This window comes from Gastrolobium bilobum, unplaced genomic scaffold (assembly GCF_033153095.1).
Source record: "Gastrolobium bilobum isolate Gb01-03AN ecotype WA unplaced genomic scaffold, APGP_CSIRO_Gbil_v1 utg6309, whole genome shotgun sequence".
Taxonomy (NCBI): Eukaryota; Viridiplantae; Streptophyta; class Magnoliopsida; order Fabales; family Fabaceae; genus Gastrolobium; species Gastrolobium bilobum.
In genome coordinates, this window is record NW_026899052.1 from 80,433 (window position 1) to 103,167 (window position 22,735).

Below are 22,735 nucleotides of genomic sequence, written 5' to 3' on the forward strand. Positions count from 1 at the left end.
GTGGGAATTGCATCAACTGGATGTGCATAATGCGTTCCTAAATGGAAAGCTTAATGAAGAGGTATATATGAAGTTCCCTCCAGGATTTAGCAATGGAACAAAAGATCAAGTCTGTCGTTTGAAAAAATCTCTCTACGGATTAAGACAATCTCCAAGAAACTGGTTTAGCAAATTGAGCTCATCACTTATAAAATACGGGTTTCAACAATCTCATGTAGATTATACCTTGTTCACATTCCAAAGAGGTGATATTTTTCTTGCTCTTCTGGTTTATGTTGATGATATAGTGTTGGCAGGAAATAATACTCAAGCATGCAATCAAGTCAAGGAATATTTAAACAAGTGTTTTAAAATCAAGGACTTAGGCAAGCTAAAATATTTTCTTGGAATTGAGATAGCCCGTAACAAAGAAGGGATATTTTTGTGTCGACGGAAATATGCTCTTGATATTTTACATGAAGCAGGTCTTAGTGGAAGCAAACCAGTTGTATCTCCTATTGAACAAAATCATAGACTTGGTCTTGCTGATGGCCCAGATATCGAAAATCCTGAGAGATATAGGAGACTGATTGGCAAATTGATTTATTTAAATATTACAAGACCAGATTTGAGTTATGCTATACATGTCCTTTCTCAATTTATGCAGCATCCAAAACAAGGTCACTACGATGCGGTCCTACGAGTGTTAAGGTATGTGAAACAAAATCCTGGTCAAGGACTTCTATTAAAAAGCGAATGTGATCTCCGCATTCATGCCTATTGTGATTCCGATTGGGCCTCTTGTCCTCTTACAAGATGATCTGTTACTGGTTATTTTGTTATGTTGGGCACATCACCTATTTCATGGAGAACAAAGAAGCAAGTCACAGTTGCACGTTCTTCTGCTGAAGCTGAGTATAGAGCTATGGCAGCTGCTACAGCAGAGTTAATTTGGTTAAAGGATTCCTTGCGTCTCTTGGTGTAAATCATTCAACACCCATGCAGTTATTTTGTGATAATACAGCAGCTCTTCATATTGCTGCTAACCCCGTTTTTCATGAGCGAACGAAACACATTGAACTCGACTGCCATTCCGTTCGAGAACACATTCAGGCGAACACCATTGCTACTTCACATGTTCGCTCCTCCGCTCAGCTGGCAGATCTTTTCACCAAAGCTTTGGGACAATCTGTATTTCTTGCATTCCTTCCCAAGTTAGGCATTTCATTCTTACATGCTCCAACTTGAGGGGGAGAGTTGGAAGAATATATGCAGTTAGCATGTAAATATTTTCTGTTTCCTTGTAATCCTAGTAGTTTCCTATTTGATAGCTTGTTAGCATAGTTGTTGATATTGTTAGCATGCTATTAGCCTATTTTCACGTACAGCTTTAGGCGTTAGTTAGTTTCTTTTCAAGTTTTGCTAATTACTTGTATTTATTCTAAGCCTATTTAAAGGCAACTGATTAATGAAACAAACCAATCATTTTTGGTACCATATTTTATCTCTATTGATGATAGAATGCGTATGATTTATAAAAATAAAAAATAGGTTATTCTATTTTATTTTTTTTCATGTATGTTTTATCTATAATTTTTCAATATCGTTATATTATAATTTCAACTAATTTTTATTATTTTTCTCTTCTTGATATTCTATTCTAATAGTATTAAAAAGTGATAAATAAGATAAACATAAAAAAATTAGATAAAATAACTTATCCTTAAAAAAAATGATTCTATTTAGCTGGAAAATTTTTCATCCTTTGTGAAGTTTCGCTTCGTGTGTCAAACTCTTAGTTTTGGTCAAAGGCCCACAAAAATCGTGAATGGTGGATTCATTGGGCTTTCATTATTCTTTTGAGGGCCTTCTATAACGATATAAGTTTGACCATATAAATACATAACATGAGGTTTAGCTATACACAACACAGTTCATACAAAGGATTAAGACAAAAAAAGAACGGTGCTATACTGTTGTAAAATATTTTTCTTAATAAATATCTTAATATTAATAAAAAAATTATATATTTGAATTGAAATATAAAATGATATATATTTAATATCTGAGGAATATAAAATATATTTAATACTCATATATTTAATAATAATAGAGGGAATAATTTAGGAGGATATATAAAACTAGGATTCGCTTTTTCTGCAGTTACTGCAGATAAGTTATCTGCAATAAGCTTAATACGATGTCGTTTTGTGACGGAAATCATGATATTTTTTTAATTTTAATTTATTTCAGGGTTATAATAGTCTTTATATTTATAATTTTTTAAAATTTTAATACTAAAATGACGTCATTTTGAGAATAAATACAAATAACATCTGCAGTAACTACAGAAATATTTTTTCCATAAAAAAAACGAAAAATTCAAGGTGGAGAAAGAGAGGAGGTCGGTGGATAAGGAAAAAAAAAATATTTACATATTTTTCTTCAAAAGTGTAGGCCAAAGCATGATGCCCTGTTCATTCTTTTAAAGCTATGGCTTTGACGTTGAATTTTTGTTAGCAAAATCAAGAAGCTTTGGAGCGGGAACTCACATGGAATGTCGAGTAAAAGGGATGTATTAGTGGATGTAGCCATCATGAACTGGTATGTTTATATATAGATAACATCACACAGCATTTGAGTGTGAGATGATGTGGAAGGGGTGAGATTGGGGTATCTATACTAATTAAAAAGCTGTATGTTACATGCATTGATTTAGTTAAAATAGTTGGATTAAGGTTTGATTATTTTTTTTAAAAATGGGTAATGATATTGTAACAACCAACTAGTGTTATTATCAATCAATTTCACCATTAGATCGATTATGTTGATCCAACAGTTATACTTATTTTCATCTTTGTAGGGTTATAATTCTCCATATTTAATATTTTATATTTATTTTCACCTTTGTATGATTATGATTTTCAATATTTAATGCTTTCACATTAAATATGGGGAATCATAACCATACAAAGATGAAAATAAATATAACCGTTGGATCAACATAATCGATCTAATGGTGAAATTGATTGATAATAACACTAGTTGGTTGTTACAATATCATTTCCTATTTTTAAAAAAAATAATCAAACCTTAATCCAACTATTTTAACTAAATCAATGCATGTAACATACAGCTTTTTAATTAGTATAGATACCCCAATCATAACCATACTAGTTGGTTATTACATCATCCTACCCCTAAAAAAATTACAAAATAGGTCGAGTAATGCTACGTTATATATATATATATATATATATATATATATATATATATATATATATATATATATATATATATATATATATATATATATGCATCAAAAGTGCAGGTAAACCTAAAGATAATCTTCTTCTTTTTTTGATATCCTTACTTTTCTTGACCTTAACTGTTATTTATCAAATTTAATTGAGAAAATGACAGTTTTGACTTAGATTATCACAGTATTTGGAATCGTAATTTTGGTACAAATATTGGATAAAATTACGTATTACGCTTCTTTTTGTTAAAGTTTTGGTGAATTCAATGATAACACTGAACAAACAACACCAGGTCAGAAATAAATAAAAACAAAAACACAAAAAATAAAACAAATGTGACTATGTGAAAAGTGAAAATGTTAAAAAAAAAAAAAAGAAGTCGAGATGAAAATAATTTCTAACAAAACTACGGCTTAGAGAAAGAATAGGCCGGCCAACATTCAATCCAAGTCAAAAGTCATATATACATTGTTTGACTTTAATGAAAAATTAATCACGGATGTCATTACTTTTATATATGTCAATTAATAATTAAACAAAGTGTTTAAATAATAATGTGATAGGCAATGTCCAAATAATAATTTCTCATATACGCAGACCCACCAACATAGTTATTATTGTCAAGTTCTCAAAAAGGTTAAAAGATCGACTAGCTTAACATAATCATTTGCATTATTGTGATCTATACTAATGATGTTATAATAAAAGATATATATAGTGATCTTATCTTCATGATTAATCACTGTGGCAATTAATTATGTGCGCAATCGATAAGTAGATTTGGCCATTCATTAAAGAAACTGTAGGGAGCGTGAAGATGGATTTAAAATGATATGTCTGGTGCAATGCATATTTCCAACAACATAGATGCCAAATCCAATCAAAGGCATTATTGCTATGTTTGCAGACCAACCAACCGAGCGAGTTTCAAGTTCTCATAAAGCTTGTAGATTAGCTTAACATAACCCTTTGCATTATTGTAATCTATATAGTTCTATACTAATCTATAGTTTCATGATTAATCACTGTGACGATTAATTTTGCACACACTTATTTTAAGATTTTTTAAAATTTTTCCACAAATTCATTGATTAATCAATTTATCCGGTCGAGAAGCTAATCAATTTTTCAATACATGAAGGTCCCTCGTGAAAACCAGCACATTAACTCTTTGCATTGCGTCTAATTCTTGCTTTGAACAAAAACAAGGTAGCTTTTAGGATGTTCAAAATAATCAAAAAATTTAATTGAATTATGAACCGCAATTAAAATAATCAGTTTTTAAAAATCAGTTCATGAATCAAATCAGTTTTTAAAGAACCAGTTCATGAACCAAACTGGATTTTAAAGAACCAGTTCATGAACCGAACCGGTTTTTAGAACCAGTTTAAGAATCGAACCATATCCGAATCGAACCGAATCGTTTCCGAACCGAATCGTTTCCGAACCGAACCAAATTGATTTTTATAACTTTATTTTTAAATTTTTAATTTTTTTTCTTTTCAAAATAGGGTTGACCCAAACCGGTTCCAAACCAAACCGTTTCCAATCGAACCGAACCACTTCCGAACCGAACCAAACTATTTAAACCAATTCGATTCGGTTTTTCAAAAAAATCGGTTCGCTTCGACCCATGTACATCCCTAGGTAGCTTCTCCTATATTTGTAGACTTTTTTCTTCATTTTTTTTGGTTTTATTTCTGGTACTAAGAAGCTAGACATTACTAATTTAGTGGATAGAATCAATCAATTAAAATTAATATTTTATTTTAATATTATCATTTTTTATTGTATGAAGGGATGTAAATGGATCAGTAGCCTAACAAGGGCGTACAACTCGGCCTACATAAGGTCAGACTCGGCCTATTACATATAATTAAGTAGAACATATTCACGTCTTAAAAAAAGCCTACTTAGAAAGCAGACCATAGACTTTTTGTTATATGCCGGACTTATAAGTCTCAAAGTCGGCCTTATAAGTCTACAAGCAGGCCTATATAATATTATTTATTCTAAAAAAATAAATAAATTATTATTTTAATAATTTTGAATAATAATGTAATATTATTTTTATTATTATTGAACATCTAATAGGCTTAAACATGCTAACATACCTAGAGCAAGACTTTTAGTTTTTAAATATATAGTTAGACTTATAATGTGGGTTATACAAGACTAACATATGAGGCATAAAGTATTTTATATAGATAAGATATCTTTAAGATAAAACCTAACTCAACCCAGCCTACTCATACACTAAATGTGAAGTATACTTATCAATTATTTTCACGTCAACTCAGACTTTTAAGATATAGGGTCCGTTTGGATGAGCTTTTTTTTCTCTAGAAGTTGCTTTTTAAAAAAAAAACACTTTTCATTTTTAGTTCGTTTGGATGTCTGCTTTTAAAAGAGCAGAAGGACAAAAAAAAGTCAAAAACTTACTTTTTTCTGAAGTTAAAAATTTTAATTTCTAAAAAAAGCAGAAGTCAAAAGTCAAATATTTTTTTCAAAATCTAAATATTTTTATAAAAATATAAATAGCTTTAACTTTTGTAAAAATGACTTCTAAAATAAAGAAGAGATGAAAGTTACTTTTTTCAAAAGTGCAAACAAACGAGCTCATAGTCACCTTTGATACCTCCAATTTACAATTTAAATTTTATAGTAGATTCGAGCTATTACACAATGAATGACTTTAGTAAATGAGTTAAGCTCGCCACTTGCAGCAATATTTCTCTTTTTTTAGGATCTTATTTTTCATCTTAATTGTTTATCTTCGTACATTTTACAATAGTAATTTAATGAATTATATTTATTAATTAATTACTGTTATGGACCAATTAAATGGTCCTTATTTTTATCCTCACTACATGAAGCATTTTACTCTCCTACTTTCTCTCAACTTCCCTCCACTACATATAACCACCCATTATGTGCACAACTTCTCTACCTGCTAGTGCACTTCATCTATATATAACTCTCTATAGCAAAGGAAGAAAAAGGATTCTTCAGCACCTCTACGACATATTAATGTTCACTCGCTGTATGTGGAAAACGGTAAACTCCGATTTCCTTTTATATGCTAAAAATGTAGGAAGTGCGAGTTTTCAGAAAAGGATGAGCTAAGTCGCTACCCGTTCTGGCCAGCCAACCTAATTTCCATGAACTTCATCCAACCGACCAGAACTAAATGTCGAGCACAAAAGAACCGACCAAGATAGTGAGAACCAGCCAGAAGAAAATATAAGCTAAGTTTTCTTTCTTCTTCAATTTAATCCCAAACTATAGTTTTATTTTATGTTTGTTTTTCGGGTTAAAAGTCGTCAATGTGTGATAAGAGAAATTTCGGTTTGATTTCCAACTACCGATTTAACAATTTTTGACTACTCATTCGATTTGACTTCAATGTGTGATAACACCACAATAATTTCCTTCTACTGTTTTAATAATTTCTTCAATTTAACAAATTTAAAAAAGAATAAAGAATTATGTATCTGCACATGGTTATTGTTCCATAAACATTTTGGATGTTTTGATCGACATGGATATAAGCTTCCATTTTTTATTTTTGGTAAACATATAAGCTTCCATTTTAATTGAGATATAAGTTGTGCATAGTACCTGTTCGTTTTGGATTTAGTGAGTACATAATCACATTTGGGCTAACAAAATTGATTCTAATAACTTTTACTTTTTGGGTGATAGATTCTAACAGTTACATAACTTAGTTCGTATTTCCTTTCAAACATGTTAATTTTCACATAATTATAAGCGCAAAATTCATTTTATTCGAAGTAAGACTGTCTTACCTTCTTTTTATTTTATACATTAATATGTTGAATGAGAATGATTCAAAGATGTTCATTCCACATGCATCAAACACTTAAAGAATGTCTTTGTGCATTATTGAAATAGTGAAGGTGATTGTAGTGAATCAGAATTTCTATCACAACTTTTCTTTATCCTTGATTATGTCTTCAAAGTTAATTGGCCTAATCTGCTTTTCATCAAGTATTATCCTCTGCAATTTATAAGAACTTGCATGTCATAGATAGGAAATCAGATGAATACATTCACTTCTATCTTAATTTTGAAAATAATTTATAACGAAAAGTGAAAATATAAATAACCCAACATAATTCTATCCAGTCAAATAATTCTATCCTACCTTTTGAGAGCTCTACCTTTCCAGTGACTTACCTGATTCTGAATATAATTCTATATTTTGATAATTAGTCCTCCTGATTACTTAAAGAAAAAAGTATTAAAGGTTTATTGAGTTCTGAAGACAGGAAATGCTATATTCTTCTTGAATTTTAGAAATTTTCAATGTCAGGGGTCCGAGACTGTTGAATCTTGATTCTTGACAAGTTTTACTCAACTTATCTGATATCATAATTAGCTTTTTATAATGCATGTCTACAATAAAAGCTTTATATATCTTTTGTTGATTTTTTTTTTTTACAATGCCTGGATTATGAGAGTTGGATTTGTTGATTTTATACATTCAATTGTTGTGAGAACTGGTCATTTTATGCGGTTGAAGTTAGCTAATGGATGAATGTTGTATTCTGTATCTCTTACTTTCGGAAGATGAATTTGGTTATCCTAGTAGGTTATCCTTGTAAGAGTTTTTAGTCTAGAAACTTCACAATTAATCAACCAGGTGTATTTTAATAACTTATATTGTTCCTCTTCCATGGAAATGCAATAAATATTTGTTCGCAGATATTTACTTTTTAAAGAATTTTTTGCACCATGATTACTTTCATGTATTGGCAGATAAACAGTGCAATTTTCTAAGATTTGGAAGCTATGTGCTATTATTTTACTACTTACTATTATAGTATAATTTCTCCATGCACTTGTTTTTGCTTTCTGTATATTAACTGTGTTTTTAAGATGATTTCTAGTGGCTCTTCTTTTCTTCAGACTTCCATATACAATGTTGGTTTTGCAAAAAGTTGCCAAGTTGGTACGGAATCTTCCAGAGGCTATGAGAGTGGCATATAAAAAAAAATCGTCAGAAGAGACAACGTTCTCCTTTGAGACTCTCCTACCAGTTCATCACAATATAAACTAGTATTAGAGTAGGAACTTCCACTCGCAGAATAGGTGCAAGACTTCCACCGACTTCATAAGGATAAAGCAATCACAATCTGGTTAGAAGCACAAAGTCATTTGCCGCTAGCATATTCTTGGGCACGCGTCCAATTCCTACTCGAAAACGGGAAAACTAAAGTCTTTTGCCGCCAGCACATGGCCTCTTGGGCACCCATCCAATTCCTACTCGAAAACGAAAAAATTAAAGTCTCTTGCCGCCAGAATATGGCCTCTTGGGCACCAGTCCAATTCCTACTCGGAAACGGGAAAAATAAAGTCCCTTGCCGCCAGCAAATGGCCTCTTGGGCACCCGTCCAATTCTTATTCGGAAACGAAAAAACTAAAGTCCCTTGCCGCCATAAATGACCTCTTGGGCACCCGTTCAATTCCTACTCGGAAACGGAAAAACTAAAGTCCCTTTTCGTCAAGACATGGCCTCTTGGGCACCCGTCCAATTCCTACTCGTAAGCGGGAAAACAAAGTCCTTTGCCGCCAAATGAAGATCAGCACTCCGGGATAAAAATGGTTGATTAAATGAAGACCGGCCCTCCGGGATAAAAATAGTTTATTTAATAAAGACTGGCCCTTCGAGATAAAAATGATTTATTAAATCGATATGATTTGCACTTCGGAATACTTATTTACGTTACTCTAAGTCAGGAGGTTTAACATATTCCAAGTAAAACTAAATTGAATATAAAATCTGAATAGTGACTACAAGCAACAAGCGACTCGAAAGCAACCTAAAACCCGGAAGGAGCCATAAGCCAGATGTTCCCGACATTCATATCTTTTTTCACAAACACTTTAAATACAATTTTATAGACACAGGGACTTTACTTTCACCCCGACATTCCGGCTTCGCGCAAAACCAGGCTGGGGGCTTATGTTATGAACCAATTAAATGGTTCTTATTTTTATCTCCACTACATGAAGCACTTTACTCCCCTACTTTCTCCCAACTTCCCTCCACTACATATAACCACCCATTGTGTGCATAACTTATCTAACTGCCAGTGCACTTCATCTATATATAACTCTCTATAGCAAAAGATGAAAAAGGGTTCTTCAGCATCTTTACGACATATTAATGTTCACTCCAGAACAATTACTAATCCTTAAAAATTACCATTAAATGCACATAAATTAATAATTAAAATAAAAAATAAAGATTTTTTTACTCTTATTTTGGAGTCAAGAGATCTCTCCTCGTATATATATATATATATATATATATATATATATCGATGGGAAGAATTTTTGACATCGATTTAAAATCTTAAAAGTTTGTCAATCTAACAGTTATAATTTATTAGGAATTAATAATTACTAAATATGACCCTATAAATTATAACTATTAGATTCACCAAAATCAACAATTAAGATTTGGTGTCAAATGATCATGTCACACACACACATATATGTGTGTGCAGTGGCGGACCTAGGGAAAAAAATTTATATGTGCACATTTAAGGTGGGGGTTCGGGGGCATCGCCCCCAAAGATTTTTTTTAAAGAAAATTTTAAATGTATTAATTGTAGGGGTTAATTGATCAAAAACCAACCTCTATCGATGTCTATTTGATCCAAAGTTGACCACTTTTGCTTCAAAAAAAAACGTGAAAAATCTCATGCGATTCTCCTCCACTTGATGATGAAGATTGAATTTCAGGAATCATTGATATTCGTTAAGGTTTGGAGCTAATAAGATTTATGTTTCAAAAAAGAAGAAGAGACAAAGTAATGAGGTAGAGTTTAAGCTTTAAGCTTTTAATTATATGGGTTGGTTGGGTAGGCTTGGGCCTATTTTAATTTTTTTTCTTTTCAACCTTCTTAATTTTTTTTACTTGATCTAAATCACCCACCCCTTAAAAAAAAATTCTCAAATTTTTGTGTCTGCATGTGCAGACACAGGCAACAACACCGGTCCGCCTCTGTATGTGTGTGTGTGTGAATTATTGTTTCTCATATTGTAGGAGATAATTTTATCTCCCACACACATAAAAGTGTGTGGTGTCCATTTTTTTTTCTTCTCTTTCACATGGGTCCACCTCATACATTTTTATATGTGTGTAAGATAAGATTATCTCCTATAATATGAGAAATATTAATTACACACACATATATAGTAGTCTCATATCATAGGAGACTGTTATCTTATATCATAAACACTTCGATAATTATGCTATTATTTTCTTTTCTTTTTTCAGTGGTGGACTCTATCACTTTATATTTTAACATAAGATATATTCTCCTACAAGAATAGACAATATATATATATATATATATATATATATATATATATATATATATATACATGGAAAGTAATTATCTTATGTAATGAGATAACTATCTCATGCAACATAGACAAAGTAATAGAGTCCACTATTTTTTTATTTTTTTTTTGAAAAAGTAATAGATCTCACTATCTTGTCTCTGTTGCATGATATAATTATCTCATGCAACATGAGATGAATAGATCCGTATGTATATATATATAGGTAAAATCATTTCTGCAGCTGCTTTAGGTACAACAATAACATGTGTATGGTTATGATTTCCCACATTTAATGCTTTCATCTTTGCATGGATATGATTCCCCACATTTAATGCTTTCAAGCATATATATGGAAAATATTTGATTGCTGCACGTACAAAACCTGTAGAAATATAAACCTCGTATATATATATATATTATTTATCTAAGCTTTATGTTAACATTTTAACATGTGTTAGAAGCATGTATGATTGTAGGATGAGAAATGAAAGTCTTGAGAACTTGTTCAGCTGTTGCAGTAAGTCCCATATGAAGGGCAGTAAGTCAAATTTGCCGATGTTGAACAAGAGATCAAGAAGATCTCTGACAATCTGTTGTTTATTTACGTTAAAGTCTTAATCTAATGCTCAGTTGATAAAAGTTAATTTACATCTATCTCTGTATTACTATGGATCCAAATGATGGTGATGATATCTGGGAAATACATCTGTTTTATTATCATGTTTAAATCTTTCTCTTCTAAGTTCTCTTTCAAATCATTTCAGCCATCTTCTTCTTCCATCCATAAAGATCAAGTTAAAAATCAAACAAAAAATATTTCTATAAAAATATTTTTAGATCTATCCATATATATATATATGGGCTTATCATTTCTCAAGCTGCCGGAGATAACTTTATCTTCGGTTACTAAATAATAATCGTACAAAGATGGATCAATGGTGATAAAGGAAGAGAGAGAAAACAGAAATCATAACCATTCAAAGGTGAATCAATTAATATAAGAAAATAAATAAACAAAACGACGTAGTTTTGAGATAGTCGGAGATAAATTTATCTCAAGTTGTCAGAGAAATATTTTTTCCTATATATATAGGTAAAATCATTTCTACAGCCGCTTTAAGTACAACAACGACATGTGTATGGTTATGATTCCCCACATTTAATGCTTTCATCTTTTGTATGCAGGGGCGGACCTAGAGGGGGGCTAGGGTGGGCCCCCGCCCCCCCTAAAATTTGATAGAAAAAAATTATATATATAGGTATTTTAATAATATTACAAAATGTGTGTGAGTGTGTAAATTACTGACATGAGTGAGCGTGAAGAGGAAGCACAAGATCTCAACGGCTCAAATCAAACTTCTGAAAATTGTTCAGCTTGCAATTGTAAGTGAAGACAACTGAAGTGGAAGCACAAACATTTTCATTGAAGGGAGCGTGAGACTCAATCTTGAAACTCTCTTCAAGTACGTGTTCACTCTTCAATAGTAATCTTCTCTAACTATTTTACATCGAAAAGCAAATGATGGAAAAAAAATTTCTAGCCATATTTTTACTTCATCTTCTATCAAACATAGGCAAATAATTTCCCAACCCCATTTTCTTAGGAAATTATTTTTTCACCTCCTACCAAACACGTGATTAGATTAAAAAATTGCAGTGTGTTCTTCTAAATTATTCTTAATCTCTTTAAATTTCTAACAATTCTAGCTATAAAAAGAATGAAAGGACACATATAACTTTGTGGGTATCTAATTTATTGATAATGAATAACATAATTTATTTATGGGTTCGTCTCTTCTGCAGCAATAGCATATGAATTTTTTTGTTGCAAACATATTTACACATGCGGATTCTGACATTTAAAAAGAAAGAAAAAAGTTAGGATCCGCATGCGTAAAATAAAATCAAGAACAAGCTTCGAAATAAAATAGAAGACCAATTTCTTGATGATTCTTTAATTACATACATTAAAAAAGAAATTATTTTGAGTTTTAACACGGATTCAATTATATATGACTTTAACAATAAGAAAATACGTAAAATAAGAGTCAAATGAAGTGATCTTAATCTTTGTAATAGATTTCTTTTAATTTTTTTATATTAGGTTTGTATTATATTTCAAATATTTTTGTTTATAATATAATATTTTTTATTTTCGCCCCCCGTCATTAAAATTCATGCGTCCGTTATTGTTTGTATGGTTATGATTCCCCGCATTTAATGCTTTGAAGTATATATATGACAAATATTTGATTGCTGGATGTACAACAATTGTAGAAATGTAAACTCCATATATATATAATCGCAATTGTGTACTATAAATTTTAATGTGACATTATTTGCATAATTTAATGTGACCTTGAGATAATTTGTTGTAAGACGGTAATGCGTACTTTTTAATAGAGTCATTCTCTGAAGTTAGCATTTGCAAAAAACAGATATACATTTTGGACCATTTATCAGAACAATCTTAGTCTGTGCATGACAACTTGCACAATAGAACACATGCAGACGCTGACAAGCGCTTTTAAGCTTGCACAGAAAAAGTAGAAAGGCATGATAAAGGTACATATAAGGCTTAAATCCAATGCAGTTCCGGCCCTTGACAAAGCTAGTTTCAGATCAAAAAGCAAATGAGAGTAATTGAATGAAACTAGAACTAAATCCGGACTATTAAATAGTAGTAGTTGAATTGATAGTAAGAGAGTTAATAAAATGAAAAGAAAAAGGTATAGATTCGATCCTTGTATATTATTTTTAGTAGAGATTTAAATATTTTCATTACTGATCTATCCTGCACTCACATAGTTAGTTTAAAGAGTTGAAATTTGTGGAAATATAAAAAAAAATCAACTCACCTAAAAAATATAATTAAAGTTGAATTAACTCAAAAAAAAAACTAAATCCGGACCCAGCCATTTTTGCACTATAAAAGTCATGTTAATTATTATATTCACCACCTATTTTTAAATGGGAAAATTTTTGTTACACATTTTTTCTTCTTCACATTTATGAGGTAATGATATTATTTTAGGGATGAATAAATTTTTTTGAGATTCTCACTCACACAAAAAATTGAGATTAATTATCACTAAATTAAATAAAAAATTATATAAATGTAAAGCTAATTGTATAAAAATAAATATAGGTATATAGTATCTATGAAACACCGACAGTTCAAAATTCCTGACGTGTCGTGTCCGACACTCACCGACACTGCAATACTCATCGCAAATACTCAAAAAAGATTCAAAGGTTATGTTGCATTGCATTTTGAGTTCCAACTATTAGATTCGTTAGATTACGATTACGATTTTATTGAGTTTAACATAAACATTTGAGATATCTTATGTTTCTTTGCAAAATTGATGAGTATTATAAGTTTAGCTTTATTTTTTTGTTAAATTATTGAATATTAAATATAATATACACTATATAAATTAAAAATATTGTATAATATCAAAACGTGTCCTAACGTGTCGAAATTTAACATTTTTTAAAATTAACGTGTCAAAATGTCGTATCGTGTCGTATTTCATGTCCCGTGTCGGTGTGAGTGCAACATAGTGTAGTATTATTCGAAACGAGTGTCGTTGTATTGGAACTTTCGTGTCTATTTGAGAAGTCTTATTTTTAATTTCTCTTCTCCTTAAAACAGAAACACAGCCAAAGATATTTTTACAAAAATCTTATTATAAAAAAGACCTTTTTGTTATAATGAATAAAAAAGTAAAAGCTAAAAGCTTCCAAAAGAAGAAATTCTTAAGATATATGCTAGTTTTTTAGAGTTCTCATTTTTATTTTTTAGTTTCACCTTTATTTTAAATTTGTATTTACCAATTTTACTCTTTACCCTAATAACTTATTTTAATAACAAATTATTTCATCTTCCATTCTTCAAAACCCTCAAGACAGCTTTATATGATAATCAAATAATTTTTAGCTTTAATTTTTATATTTTTTTTATCTGTAGCTTAAAAGTAGCTTTTATTTTAAAAAACGATATGGCAAATAAGTTCTTAAAATATAAATTATTTTTTTTACTTTTTATTTTCATTTTAAGTTGATATATTTGTTTTTATTATAATAATAAAAGTGTCATCTTATTTTCATATTATTTTGTTTTCAAGAAGTTAAGGAAGAAATGATAAAAAAATTCATTATTTTTAACAAATTCTTAAAAAAGAAAAATTACGTGAAAATTTTATAACTATTGATAAAAATACATTAACTAAAAATAAAAAATAAAAAAAAAATAAATATCACTAAACTTTGCGTAATAAAATCTTGATTTTATGGGATCTGGATGGTGCAAGTACCATCTCGGTCAAGGATATTTCATAATTTCAGTGTTGATAACTTGTCTGACAGGTGGAGCCGACTGTGGAAATGGAAAGGACCTGAGAAGATTAAAAATTTTATGTGGAAGGTCCTTCATGGTAAGCTCCTTAACAGAAGTTACACTGCTTCATGGGGAAACGGTAATGACATATGTCCTATTTGTTTAAAGGAAAGTGAAACTATGTTGCATGCTCTTTGAGACTGTATTGAGACTAAACCTATATGGCCTAATTTTGTGCATCCTGATAGGTTAGGAAATTTTTTTCTGGGAGATTTCGATCAGTGGTTATTGTTCAATATAGACATGGCTGTGACCGGAGGTGATGATGGCTGGCTGACATTGTTCTTCGTTATTTGTTGGAAGAATTGGAACTGGCGTAATGAGATGGTGCATGGTACTGCTTTACCGAATATGATCGTGAAGAAGAGTATCATTGGCGAATTAGTGAGGAATATACATGATGCTTGGAGTCATGCTCTTGGTAATATGCCTCAGAAAATTTCGATGCAAATTGATGTTGCCTGGCAATTTCCGAGTAGTGATGTAATGATAATATTGATGGAGCCTTAAAAGGTAGTTCTAATCTGGCTGTTCTTATAGATTGAGATCTTGCTCTCCTTTCAAAGTTGAGCTCTGGGGTGTTCTTCGGGGTCTGGAGTTGACTTGGAGAGAGGGGTATCGTAACATAATTATTGAAAGTGACTCATCTAGTGTGATCACTGTGCTTACCATGAATGGTGAAGCAGTCCGTGAGTGTCATCTGATAGCTCGCATACGGACATGGTTAAATAGAAGCTGGTCAGTTAATCTCATGCATACGTATAGGGAAGGGAATGTTTGTGTTAATTGGATGACAAATTCTATTCTGGATTTGGAAGATCACATCCCGTTTAAAATTTGGCGTGATCCTCCACCTGGTATACAACATCTGCTTTTTGGTGATTTAACTGTTGTCGACAGATCTAGGACAGTGGTGTGTAGGTTTTAGTTTGTTTTGTCTGTTTGCTTGTTGGGCTTAGGCCTTTTGTTTAAATAAAAAATAAAAAAATCTTGATTTTAGCCGGTTCTCTCCAAACTACTTTCCTGCTTTTTAAACTTTTTCTCATAAGTGGAGATAAATATTTGTCTTTAAAATGGTGAATGTTGGTGGTACTTAAAACCACCTTTTTTTTCACTAATGGGCAAAGGGAAAAATAGATATGTCATAACTCATAAGTTTAAAAAGGAGTGAGCATGTGAGAAGAGGCCCACTTGGCATAAAGCAACCAAGAAAGAATAAAAGAAAGATAGGAAGAGGGAGTTTCTCTATCAATATTTTTTATCAATATTCTGTGTAACATGATAGGAAAGTGGGAAAAAAATAAACATATTTTTTTCTGACCAAATCATATAATTCGGTGATGTTCAAACATGTTTTGGTAAAACAGAATAACTTTTGAAATACTTAGCAGGTGAGATATCAAGTTGATTGTTCATCAAATTAGAAAGCAGGTGTTCTTTATTAGATTTATTGCTTTCATTGTTATTAAGAAACAAGAACAGTTATCCAATTCTTGTAGATTATTTATTTAATCATAATACAAGAACATGAAAGTGATCTCAAAAGAAAACTAGTAAAGATATTAATTAAGGATATTTCATTCATTTTGTTTACACACGCTACTTTTAAGACTTAAAATAAAATATAACGCTATTCGAAAAAAAATTCCAATCAAATGATACTATCAAATAAGAAAGGACGAAAAAAAAAATCGGAATAATAACTCTTCCACAAAATATAAAAATATTAATGAGGTAATTGGTAGGAGATTTTTTTTATGATGATTGGGAAAGTTGATATGAGTTTTCTAGTTGATCATTAGGAGGTTTTAAAAAATTTCCTCATCATTCAAATTTAAATAACAATTTTAGTTTGTCTATAAAATTGAAAAAATTTGTCATTTCAAAATATCATTCAGAGAGTGATATTCTCATTACTCCATAAATCAAAAAGTAGAAAAAAAATAATGGACACAAATATCTTTTCTAAAAAAAAAGTGACAAAAGAAAGTTGAAGAGAGAGTCTTATTTATATGGGAAATGCATTTGTCATGCTACATGATAAATGAATAGTTCTTATGTTAAGAAAAAGACAAGATAAATTCATTGAATAATGTGTTATCTCACCTTTTTTTTTTATAATTTGTCTTTTTCTTAACATAATAACTATTCATTTGTCATGTAACATACAAATGCATTTTCCTATTTGTATTTAGTCAAGGGTTAATTTGGTAATTTCATTCTATTGTTCATCAATATTTTACCGTCAACCAAACATTGACTCGAAAAACTTAACCCAATTTTTTTGGTAATATTTCGGCCTATCTAACATTTTTTTTTAAACTTTTCTATCAAATTTATTTTCCCACCATATTCTTAATAATTGTATTTCTCTATAAAAAAAATTTCTTCTATCAAACATCTCCTAAATGTTTTTTTTTCATTGTAGTTGTAACCAGTGTTTTAAAACCCCGCCCCACCCCGGGGTTGACCCCTCCGGGTCACTGACCCTCTCTCTAAAGGTTCGGGTTAGTAGTTAGACCCTACTTGCAAGTTGACCCCTCTAACCCCCCGGTTGAACCCTTGACTCCCGGGTCAGAGGGGTCACTGCATTTTTTTTTAAAAGAAAATTATACACAAAATGACGTCATTTGATGTGTAAAACAAAGAAAAATAACAAAAACTCATTACTGCATAGATTTAGAACTAGATCTGTAATATGAATCATTTTTCTTCTTCTCTTCCGATCTTCTCTCCCTGACACATACTCAGTCTTCCTGTTCCAGTGATCTCCTCCACTGTACTGGTTTTTCTTTTCCCACCGTTAATTTGTCATGTCGCCTCTTTCCCTCCTCTATTATCTATTTGGTAAGGGATCTCCTTTTACATACTATTGTAGGTGGATGAGAAGAACAAGAAGGGCTTGAGTATGATGATATAACTTTTCATTAACTCCATTGGAATATGTGTTTTATACTTTGATAGTATGATTAGCTTGTGAATATTGATTTGTAGATGTAATTGGTTGAATTATGTTAAGTATATTTTGAATCTTTAATGATTGACGGTTTGATTTTTTTATAGCATATATATTTATATTTTTTTAATGTATAAAACCGGATCAGCGAAGTGACCCCATAATCCCCCGATTGAACCCATGACCCCGTGACCCCTGACCTCGGTCGGATCGATGGTCAGGCGCGCGAGCCGAATTTTTAAACATCGGTCGTAACTTCCTTTTCAGACCTTTATAGATTTATTCCCTTCAATCAAATCAGACGCAATGAGTGACGTTGTATGAATCCAAAACAATCACAGCAGCATCAACAAGAAAGTGGGCAATGACCATTTTCCTCGTATGAAGACAGTCCTAACATACATTTTGACCATAAGTGTCTAGCTATGGGTAACCTCTACTTTTTGGTCTGGTCTAACAAAGGTTTAACCAATGTATATATCATCATCTGCTGTCGAAGACAATCGTCTGAAATCAGAATTCCCAATTTAGTCGAAACCCAAAGGCTAGCTCTAAAGCACGGACACGTTTTTTTTGTGAAAAAATGTGTGTCCGACACGTGTCGGACACGGACACGTTAGGACACGTTCGGACACGCGTCCGACACGTGGTCAACTCTTTGGGACACGTTGACTTGAGGGACACGCGTGTTTGACCGAATCCGACACGTAGTCAACGAATTTGGACTCGTTTTGGACACGTTTTGCATTTTTTTTAACAATTAAAAAAAATAAAAAACATTTAATAAAATTAAAAAAAGAACCCTATCCTCTGAATCTCTTATCCTCTCTCGCGCTGGAGAGTTGAGGCTGCAAATCGCCGCTTGGTCCTTCTCGTCGGTCGTCGTCGGTCATCGGTTGTCTTCTCCGGTCGTCGGTTGTCGGTTGTCTTCTACATCTCCGGTAAGTCTCCGGTAAGTCTTCTGCAATCCAAACACAAGATTTATCCGAAGTAGTTCAAGTTTTGTCAGAACTAGAATCGACATTAAAATTCTAAAACTTCGATTGTGAATTTGTTGTCCATGTAGAGCCTAATGTTTTCTAATAAGCATGGGACTCTTTTTATTTGGGTCAGTGTCTGGGGTCAACTGACACCATTGGACTCTATCAAAAATCGAAAGTTCAGTAACACCATTTAGAGTAAGGTCTATTTTAATGGTTTCTCCTTAAAGTTTTCTGAGGTCTTCTGCTCCTTTTTGTTGTACCATCATCAATTTTGATCAAAATTTCTCATACGAGTCTTTGTTGGTCTTCTTACAAGTCATGACCAATCCACCTTAAGCAAGCTTCCATCATTTGCTCATCAATAGGCTTTGGTGTGTTACTCTACTTTCTGCTCTTGTTCACACTTCACTGATCAACATTGTTGACTATCATAAAGCATTTCTGGTTTGATTGTGCCATAGTTTGATGAGCACTTTGCATTCATAAATTGTAACTAAAGCATTTCTCCATTTCATCAACCCAGCTTGAATATGCATGAAATGACATCCCCGTTACTTTATGTGGTGGTTCCAAGATACGCAATCTGTGCAACTAATTGTATGATGTGCTTCCCAATTGACACTTCCAAAACATTCTCACATCTTATTGAACTTGCATTTCATATATTCCTTATTATTCCTACTCAACCGAAATCTCTTTGATTCCAAAGCTTCTTTCCACAAAAAACATGCATTGACTCTTAGATGTGCCCTCTGCCCAATTAGTACGTCCAACCAAGTTGACCCCTGGTTCAAACCTATCATATTGTTATAGGAAATTTTTTTGTTACATCTGCATGAGTTTCAATACTGGCTGTTGTCCTATCACAAATATCCTTTATAGCAATAATATATGTGACATGAACTCCTTGATTCTCTAGATCCTATTACATGATTTCGCATGGCATCTTATCGTAGGTTTTTCCTAGATCAATGAAGATCATGTGTAGATTTATTTTATTTTCCTGTTTCTTTCTATATCTTTCTATCAAACCCCGCACTAGGTATATAGCCTCCATGATTGACCACTACAGCATAATAGTAATTGAGTGTCCTCTTGTTGTAATATACTCTCATTACTTTTTTTTCAGAGTGTCATCATTTGGCTTATTCTGTAGTTTGCACAATTTTGCATGTCTTTTTCATTCTTGTAAATAATTGTCTAAGTGCTTATTCTCCACTCATCAGGCATTTTTGAGACCTTCTATCTCAATGAAAAACGTTGTGATCTGAGTTTATACCTTTCTCCCCTAAACATTTCAAACTTTCATAGGCATGTTATCCTGTCCTACTACCTCTAAAGCACGGACATGTCTTTTTTTGTGTTTCTTTAGTTTAACTTTGTTTCAGCAGTTATTGAGTCAGAGAGGAGCAAAACAAGTGCAGGCATATTAATAGCTTATATTCTAGCAGCTGTTGATCCTTTTTATTTCATTCTTTTTTCTTTCAACCATGTTAATCCAACTCCCTCAGACCTACGAACTACTTTAGTTTTACTCGTTCTATTCTAGCAGCTTGCATCAAGTAATTTAGTTCTCTGTTTTATATACTAAATCAATCTCACTAATTTCATTTTTTTTAACACATTTATAGAATTACAAGATGGATCATTCGAGTTCTGCCTCTGCCAGTGCAAGTAATAGTGCCACTGCTGCTACCAGTGCTTCTGATGTTAATGAATTACTAGATAAACCCTTATGGAAATATGTTACCAAAATAGATGCTATAGTGGGAGGAGGAGGAAATTTATCTTGGATGTGCAACTTTTGTAAAAAAGATTTTAAAAGTTCATATACTAGAGTGAGGGCTCATTTGTTGAAACTATCAGGCAAAGGAATTGGGAAATGCTTAATGGTGCAAAATAGAGATGTGATAGAGATGGAGAAATTAGAAAAAGAAGCTGACCAGAGAAAGCAATCCAATGCACCCAGAAATGTACCTTTACCTCCTTCTAGCTCTTCCACGTGCCCAAAAAAAAGAAAAATTGCAGGTTCTCTTGAGATGGCATTTAATGTTGGGGAGCGAGAAGAATTAAATTACCTGATTGCTAGAATGTTTTATTCAGCAGGATTGCCATTCAATTTGGCAAAGAACCCTTACTTCCAAGCTTCGTATACTTATGCAGCAAATCATAATATTGGAGGTTATTTGCCACCGGGATATAACTCACTGCGAACCACTCTGTTGCAAAAGGAGAAAGAAAATATTGATAAGTTGTGTGAACCTATTCGAGAGGCTTGGACTCATAAAGGGGTGAGTATTGTAAGTGATGGGTGGAGTGATTCACAAAGGAGGCCACTCATTAATTTCATGGCAGTATCTGATGGTAAAGCAATGTTTTTAAAATCAGTTGATTGCTCGGGGGAGATTAAGGATAAGAATTTCATTTTCAGGTTGTTTGTTTGAACTTTTGTATTCTATTTAAGTGTTTATTTGCTCAAGGGAGACTAATGATAAAAATTGCATTTTCAGGTTGCTAAAAGAAGTTATTCAAGAAGTAGGAGAGGCGAATGTGGTTCAAGTAATCACAGATAATGCTGCAAATTGTAAGGGAGCAGGGCAATTGATTGAGCAGGAATTCCCATCTATTACCTGGACACCGTGTGTCGTTCACACATTGAATTTGGCTGTGAAAAATATTTGTGCTGCAAAGAATGTTGAGAGCAATCAAATAACGTATGAGGAATGCAGCTGGATTTCTGATATTGTAGGTGATGTTGCTGCAATAAAGCATTTCATTATGAATCATTCTATGAGATTGGCCATCTTTAATGAGTTTGTGAGTTTGAAGTTGCTTTCTATTGTTGATACTCGTTTTGCTTCAATGATTGTGATGCTGAAGAGGTTCAAGTTAATAAAGAGTGGTCTCCAAAATATGGTGATAAGTGAAAAATGGAATATTTATAGAGATGATAATCTTGGGAGAGCCAGACATGTGAAGGAAAAATTATTGGATGATTGTTTTTGGGATTCAGTTGATTACATACTTGCCTTCACTGCTCCTATTTATGATATGATCAGAGCTTGTGACACTGATAGAGCTTGTGACACTGATAGAGCTTGTCTTCACTTGATATATGATATGTGGGATGCAATGATTGTGAAAGTGAAGAAAGCTATATACCATAAAGAGGGGAGAAGGATGGAAGAGAGCTCCTCTTTTTATGATGTGGTGCATCGCATTCTTGTGGATCGTTGGACAAAAAACTCAACTCCACTACACTGTTTGGCACATGCTTTGAATCCCAAGTAAGTTTTTAAATATGATTTAGTTTAAAATTAATACTCCTCTTGATATAATTTGACAACTTGTTGATTTTTTTTGCTTCTCTTTTAGATACTATAGTCAACAATGGCTTCAGGAAGATTCTAGTCGAGTTCCTCCACACATGGATTTAGAGCTTACTCAAGAGCGACAAAAATGTTTAAGGAGATTCTTTCCTAGCATGGAGGACCGAAGCCGGATTAGTTTGGAGTATGCAGATTTTATTAGCAATAGTGGAACCTTTGGCGATTTTGATGCCATCAATACTCAATACACTATGGATCCGAAATCTTGGTGGCTACTTTATGGTACCTTTACACCGATGCTTCAAAAAATAGCATTGAGACTTGTGCAACAACCCTCCTCTTCATCATGTGCTGAACGCAATTGGAGTACTTATTCTTTTGTGCATTCCATCAAGAGGAATAAAATCACTCCAAAACGTGCTGAAGACTTGGTTTATGTGCATAGC

General features: G+C 32.2%; 1 protein-coding gene across 1 annotated transcript; it reads left to right on the plus strand.

Moving 5' to 3' along the window:
- Window positions 1–15,264: 15,264 nt before the first annotated feature.
- Window positions 15,265–15,949, plus strand: LOC133286593 (uncharacterized). Its single transcript, XM_061484026.1, has 2 exons — window positions 15,265–15,496; window positions 15,588–15,949. Exons 1-2 carry the CDS (start codon window positions 15,265–15,267, stop codon window positions 15,947–15,949), a joined length of 594 nt encoding a protein of 197 aa, XP_061340010.1.
- The last annotated feature ends 6,786 nt before the right edge of the window (window positions 15,950–22,735 follow it).

What these genes read in the sequence shown, in the direction of transcription:
- LOC133286593 (XM_061484026.1), top strand. Translation starts at nt 15,265, where the DNA reads ATGGCTGTGACCGGAGGTGATGATGGCTGGCTGACATTGTTCTTCGTT. An exon ending in TGTTGCCTGGCAATTTCCGA is followed by an intron (nt 15,497 to 15,587) that starts GTAGTGATGTAA and finishes CTCCTTTCAAAG; the next exon opens with TTGAGCTCTGGGGTGTTCTT.